General features: G+C 51.3%; 1 protein-coding gene across 1 annotated transcript; it reads right to left on the reverse strand.

The window, feature by feature from the left end:
- Positions 1-6208: 6208 nt before the first annotated feature.
- On the reverse strand, positions 6209-7144 carry LOC123374608 (olfactory receptor 51I1-like). Its single transcript, XM_045024751.1, has one exon. It carries the CDS (start codon positions 7142-7144, stop codon positions 6209-6211), a length of 936 nt encoding a protein of 311 aa, XP_044880686.1.

The following is a 7144-nucleotide window of genomic DNA, read 5'->3' on the forward strand; positions in this document are numbered from 1 at the left end:
CAACGTTCCTCAGGGAGGAGGTTGATGAATTGGCACCCCCGCTAGTCACATTCAGAGTAGAAGTAAGGTGCACATTGTTAACAGCAAGGGAAATGAGCCCTTCGCAAGGGCAGCTGTGAATTCCCCAGCACTGGCAGCTGAGACGGCTCTAGTTCACACAGGAATGAATTCAGGGCAGGCCTCTGGCCTGTGCGATGCAGTTGATCAGAGTGGTCCCTTCTGGCCTGAAATCTCTGAAGCTCTGCCAGCCTGGAGTGATGCACCTGGCTCCTCTCCACCACCCGTCACTCTCCTGCCACCCTCCCCCATACAGCAGCGGGAAGGCTGGAGACCTGCCCGCCGGCTCTGACTCTGGCACAGTGCGAAGTGTGGCAAGCCCCATGACCCCTCAGTGCGTCTGCGCCCGGCCTCCCAGCTGGGCGGTGGGTCTTCCCGCCTCGGACAGGGATGCCGCTAAAAGCAGAATCGGGACCTGCATTTAACTCTGCTCTGCATTACGCCATACGCTCGCCAGCCCTCTTAGTCTCTTTGAAGGCGGGGAAAGGACAGATTTATTCTTGCTCATGAATGTTAATGATTCCGCAGCCGCAGGTGCACATCAGCGCTTGGCAAATGATTAAAGGGACAGGCCCCAGCCACGAGACCTCACAGGTTGCAGGCTGGCCCCCGTCCTGCCCTACACAGTGGCTGTGCAATGCTGTGGAGCTCAGTAGGGCGGGGCAGCCTCTAAACCTGGGCAGGATTTGTCCCTAAGGCTACGTCTGTGCTGCAAGCCAGGGGGGCGATTCCACTGCTCATGGTCCCCCGCCCGTGCTAGCTTCCATCCCTCTGGAGTCTGGGGCGGGCGGCACAGGCGGGGCTGAGCTGTGCCGAGGAAAAACTGACCTGCAACCGTGTGTGCGTGTCTGGTTGTGAGATTGTGTGTCTGTCTCTCTGTGTGTCTGTCTGTTTGTGTGTCTGTCCATGTGAGTGTGTGTGTCTCTGTGGGTGTCTGTCTGTCTGGGTGTGTTTGTGTGAATGTATCTGTCTGTCTCTGTGGTGAGTGTATGTGTGTCATTGTGCATGTGTGTATGTGAGAGAGAGATATATTGTGTGTGAGTGCGTCTGTGTGTGAGTATCTGTCTTTCTCTATGTGTGAGTGTCTGTCTGTGCGTGAATTATGCTGAAATGTTCTCGTTAAGGACTGAGGAAACCAAGTCAGGCCAGAAGGCAGAGGTGCCAGGCTGGGGTTTAGCGAGGGATTAGTGAGAAGAGCTTGATGAGATTTGACATTCCTGCAATGTCCCGGTGCACCACAGACCCACCCAGCTCCTGCACGTCCCCCCCCGGAGGAAGAGGAACATTGGCCAGAGGCAACGGGGCAAATCCCTCCTCTTATGATAGAGCCCAGGGACAATGAACTCTCACGCAGAGCTGAGGAGATCTCAGGCTTTAAACTCCTCTAAAAAATCCACCCTGCCCCTTCCCCAGCTGCCTGCCATTCTGTCTCAGCGCGACGAGGGGCTTTGCTGACCGTGCTTCGTTTTTTCCCATCTGTCCAGGAGGAAAATTGTCCAGAGCCAACTAACAAGGAAGGGGCAGAATTTCAAAAGCAGAGATGAGAGTTAGGTACCTAAGTTATCTCCTGCTAAATGGTGAAATCAATTTTAAAAGTGTCCTAATTATAAACTTTTTTTAAGCTTTATTTGACTCATATCTCCCCGTAAAACTGAAAAAAGAGGGTGTCATCAGGTAATCAACCCCCTTCTCTCAACTGCAGCAGACTCACCAGGGTGGATGTGACGAAAATCTTCACCATGGAAGAAAAAAGCCTCTGGACCCAGCCTGCCTGGAGTATACGCCCCAGACTGCCAGGCACGGGAGAGTATTTATACTGTGTCCTGGCAGCAGCTCCTTGGGGGTCCCACAGTCCCCTGGGAACTCCAGCGGAGGCTGATGTCTGAACATGGGCTAATCAGGGAAAGGAGCCGTATAGAGTAGCAAGAGCCCTGTGACTTTTGCTGCTTGTATCCATTATCCTACATGAGAACAGCAGAAAATAAGAATAACGAGGAGTCCGGGGGCACCTTAAAGACTAACAGATTTAGCAGATTCAAATCTGTTAGTCTTGAAGGTGCCCCCGGACTCCTCATTGTTTTCGTGGCTACAGACTAACACGGCTCCCCCCCGGATAGACAATACGAACAGTCACACTGAGTCAGACCGATTCCATCTAGCCCAGAATCCTGACTTGTGACAGTGGCCAGGGCCCAGGTGCTTCACGGGGAGTGCCTATTGATTGAATTGGGTGACCCTGGTCTGTGTGTTAGGAGAAGGAGTAAATAACACTTCCGTATTTACTTTCCCCACAGCAGTCACCATTTTATAGACCTCGATCATATCCCCCCCCCCCTTACTTGTCTCTTTTTCAGGCTGAAAAGTCCCAGTCCTGTTAGTCTCTCCTCATTCGGAAGCTGTTCCATAGCCCTCATCAGTTTTGTTGCCCTTCTATGGGCAATTCTAATATATCTTTCTTGAGACGAGGCGACCAGAACTGCAGGCAGCATTCAAGGTGTGAGTGTGCCATGATCTATAGAGAGGCAATATGATATTTTCTGTCTGATATTTATCCCTTTCCTGATGGTTCCCAACATTCTGTTCGCTTTTGACAGCCGCTGCACATTGAGGGGATGTTTTCGGAGAACTCTCCACAATGACTCCAAGATCTCTTTCTTGAATGGTAACAGCTAATTTAGACCCCATCATTTTATATGTATAGTTGAGATTATGTTTTCCAATGTGCATTACTTCCCATTTGTCAACACTGAATTTCATCTGCCATTGTGTTGCCCAGTCACTCAGTTTTGAGAAATCCTTTTGTAAGTCTTCACAGTCAGCTTTGCACTTCACTATCTTGAGTAATTTTGTATCATCCACAAACTTTGCCATATCACTGTTTTCCCCTTTTTTCCATATCACTTATGAATCTGTTGAACAGTAATTGTCCCACTACAGACCCCTGGGGGACCCCGCTATTTACCCCTCTCCCTTCTGAAAACTGACCATTTATTCCTACCTTTTGTTTTCTGTTTCCTTTAACCAGTTACTGATCCATGAGAGGACCTTTCTTCTTGGACCTTGCTTCTTATCCCATGACAGCTTACTTTGCTTAAGAGCGTTTGATGAAGGACCTTGTCACAGGCTTTCTGAAAGGCCAAGGCCAATATATCCACTGGATCACCCTTGCCCACATGTGTGCTGATGTCCTCAAAGAATTCTAGTAGATTGGTGAGGCATGATTTCCCTGTACAAAAAGTGTGTTGACACTTCCCCAACAAATCATGTGCATCTGTGTGTCTGAGAATTGTGTTCTTACTATGGTTTCAACCAATTTTTCCAGTACTGAAGTTAGCCTTAAGAGCCTGTAATTCCCAGAATCGCTTCTGAAGCCTTCTTTGAAAAATTGGCATCACACTAGCTAGCCTCCAGTCATTTGGTACAGAAGCTGATTTAAATGATAGGTTACAGACTACAGTTATCCCATGTGACCTGTGACCCCAGATCTACTCTCTAGAGAGACACAGTTACCCTGGATCACACCCAGTACAACATGGCTGGCACCCACATGGACCATTGGATACTCAGTGAGCGTAAAGGGCAGGGGAGCCCACTGGTGTCCTAGAGACAAGACAGATGTGGATGAGCACAAGGCCTTGCGGACCATGGGTCACAGAGGGGGAAGTACAAGTCTGGCTCTCTGGATGGAAGGAAGCCATGAATAGGAACAGCCCTACACACGCACACACACAAGGGACACAAGGCAGGTGGAAACAGGATTGGCCCTGGAGTGCCTTGTGGATGTGTGGCAGAGGTGAATTGGAGAGGCCCCCATGGAGCATCTTAGGCCCCCTGCATGTGTGTGTGAGCGGCCTTGTGGAGTACCTGGACCTGGGGCACTGTGGGATGGGGGTGGCCCCTCTATAGCCCTTTCCAAAGCCCACCTTTGAGAACAAGTGTGAGAATTTGACTGTCTGGATGCACTGCATGTGAGAATGGGTCCCTCACCCCTAGCACCCGATGCCTGGTGCACGGGACTAGAAACAGCCCGGCTCTGCAGCCCTTTGTGTGCACAGCTTCCAAACCCCATTGTAAGATGAGGGTGTAGACGTGCGGACTCACCCCTGCGGCGCCTCCTGCTGGTCTCTCAGGGAATTAGCTCGATTTCCAGCCCGGAGCGCCCGCTGCAGGCCACTGATCCACTACTGCTTGGCCCCCGTGTCCTTCCCTGGACTCCAGTGCCCTGTTATCTGGGGTGCTGCCCCCTGGCAGTACCCCACCAATATGGGTCTCCCCTCCCTGGTGAACCCCCAACCCACTATCCCCACCTCGCCTCAGTTTTGCCTACTGCCCAGTCTCCATCTAGCCCCTGTTCACTGGGGCAGACTGTGGTATCAGCCACTCATCACTGGCGAAGGGGTCTGGACTGGCTGCCTTTACCCACCCTCAGGCTGCCCCCCTGCAGCCCCAATACCTAGGTGGGCCTAGAACTAGGCCCTGCAGCCTGGGGAGTTGCTGGCCTAGGGCTTCCCAGCTCCTAAGGCCTTTCCTCAGCCCTGTCTCACTCTAAGTCCCCGGGTGAGTTCCCCAGCAGCCAGGCCTGTCTCCCTCTCCAGTCAGAGAGAGACTGACTGGGCTCCTGGCTCCCAGCCTCTTACAGGGGCCAGCTGGGCCCGATTGGGGCATGGCCCCAGCTGACCCTGCTTCCCCCAATCAGCCCAGGCTTCTTGCCCCAGCCACAGCCCTCTCCTGGGCAGGAGCAGGGGACCACCCTGCTACAGAGGGTTTAAAGTCTTGTTGTTTATTTATTGTTCCTGATCCCCCCACACTCCATGCCCAGGTCCTGAGCAGTGAGAGACACAGACACACAGTAACAGGCAGACATTGCCCTAACACACACAAATGAGGGGAGGTGAAAGCGAGACAGACTAGGGAAGAGATGCACCCAAGGTCACAATGCCAGTCACTGGTAGGGCTGTGATCTAGAACCCAGATCTCCGGGCTCCCAGTCCAGTGCCTTGCGTCTGCTGCAAAACAGCCTCCCAAAGCCATCACTTTCCCCAGCTCTCCATAGGCACCACTAGCTCACTGGTTAAACCTTTCTATCTCCGTCTGATGACATGGTAGCGAGGGACTAGCATAGAGAGTCGCTGCCAATGCACCCCGCACAGGACTGAGGCTCTCACCGTCATTGAGCCAGGTATACAGGTTTACTGGTTAGTTCTTCCAGCCCTTCCTTGGATCTGCACCAGAGCAGTGTCCGGAGGGGCTCTCAGCCCTCGGCACCGGCTTATCGGCGCTCCAGCATACTATCGCTGCCTCCAGTTGAAAACCATCAAGCCCACAGAGAGGGCCCTGAATGTGTTAACACCAGGCGGAGAGATGACGCCAAAGGGCAGGATCTTTCAACTTAATACCTGCAGGGGCTAAAAGAGGACAGCCCGGGCCATTGGGGAGAGTGCTGCACACTGGATGTTCATTTATTTGTGTAATACACGGTCCTGATGTCTTAAATGTTAACAGCCCAGCCCATGTTAGATTGAAAGTCCTGGAGAAGCAGCTATGCACTGACTCTGGAACTGCCGGGGGAAAGACCACGTAAGGATCTGCTGCTGGAACTGCTACTGTGGTCTTGTCATATTATTACTGTATTTGCATTGCTTTTATTTATAAGACATTTGCAATATCCCCCAGCTCCAAATGTGAAAGAGTCTAGAACAGTCATACGCTGTCAATTCAAACTTAACATCACCTGCATCATACAAAGAATTGTGCATAATGAATGAATAAGATAGAGAACAAACATCCTCCCGAAAGGCCACAATTCACCTACTTAATCTCAAACTTTATGGCATCTCTTTTTTCATGGTCAGCCAATCACCCGATACAGAAATCATGGCCTAACGTTTCAAATGAGATATGAAATTTTTGTTGCTTCAGTTTTTAGGTGCCCAATCAGAGATGTCTTCAAAGTGTCAATTTTCAGAGAACAAGTGCCCAACCCTGTTTGAAAATCAGGCCTTTTGCCATGTCTCCAGTTGGGTACCCCATGACTGAAGACCCCCAAATCACTAGCCACTTCTGAAACTTTAAGGCACCCATCCATCCATCCATCCTCTTACAGACGAAAAAGTTAGACATCAGAAACCATCTCACACCCAGGTTGGGTTAGTTACCTAGAGAACATTTTGAGGATGCTCTTTCGAATCTCCTTGGTTTTTATACTGTAAACGATGGGGTTTATCACGGGAGGCACAAAGAGGTAAGCACTGGACATCAGAATGTGGACCAGCGGCGGGACGTTCTCGCCATACCTGTGTATGACAGAGACTGTGATAATTGGAATGTAGAATATTAAGACAGCGCAGACATGGGAGACGCAGGTGTTCAGGGCCTTGAGACGCTGCCCCCCAGAGGCGATACTGAAGATGGTCCTCAGAATCAGAATGTAGGAGATGACAATAAGCAGCAAGTCTATTCCGAAGACAAAGAGAACAGCACATAAGCCGTAGATGTTATTGACTGTGATGTCCGCACACGCCAGCCTCATCACGTCCGGGTGCAGACAGTAGGCGTGTGAGAGGGCTTCAGCGCGGCAGAAAGGCAAGCGTTTAATAAGAATGGGTAATGGTAAAACCACACTGAAGCTTCTAATCACAATGGCCAGCCCGATTTTCACAATCCTGGGGTTGGTCAAGATGGCCGCGTAGCGCAGCGGGTTGCAGATGGCGACAAAGCGATCGAACGACATGGCCAGTAAAATCCCCGACCCCATGTTGGAAAAGGAGTGAATGAAAAACATCTGGGCCAGGCAGGAGTCGAACGCGACGTCTGTGACATCGAAGCAGAAGATGCTGAGCACTGTGGGCAGGGTCGACAGCACGACACCGAGGTCATTGACCGACAACATGCAAAGGAACAAATACATGGGCTGGTGGAGACGCCGGTCTGCCCAGATAATGCAGAGAACAGTGCAATTCCCTACCATGGCGGTGATGTAGACCACACAGAAAGGGATCGAGATCCAGTGATTAGCAGCTTCCAGGCCCGGGAACCCAGCCAGTTGGAACGTTGCAGGCTGGAAGTTGGTGCTATTGAAATCCGTCAT

This window comes from Mauremys mutica, chromosome 1 (genome assembly GCF_020497125.1).
Source record: "Mauremys mutica isolate MM-2020 ecotype Southern chromosome 1, ASM2049712v1, whole genome shotgun sequence".
In the NCBI taxonomy this organism is placed as follows: Eukaryota; Metazoa; Chordata; order Testudines; family Geoemydidae; genus Mauremys; species Mauremys mutica.

Coding starts and splice junctions, on each gene's coding strand:
- LOC123374608 (XM_045024751.1), bottom strand. CDS start 7,144: ATGACGGATTTCAATAGCACCAACTTCCAGCCTGCAACGTTCCAACTG.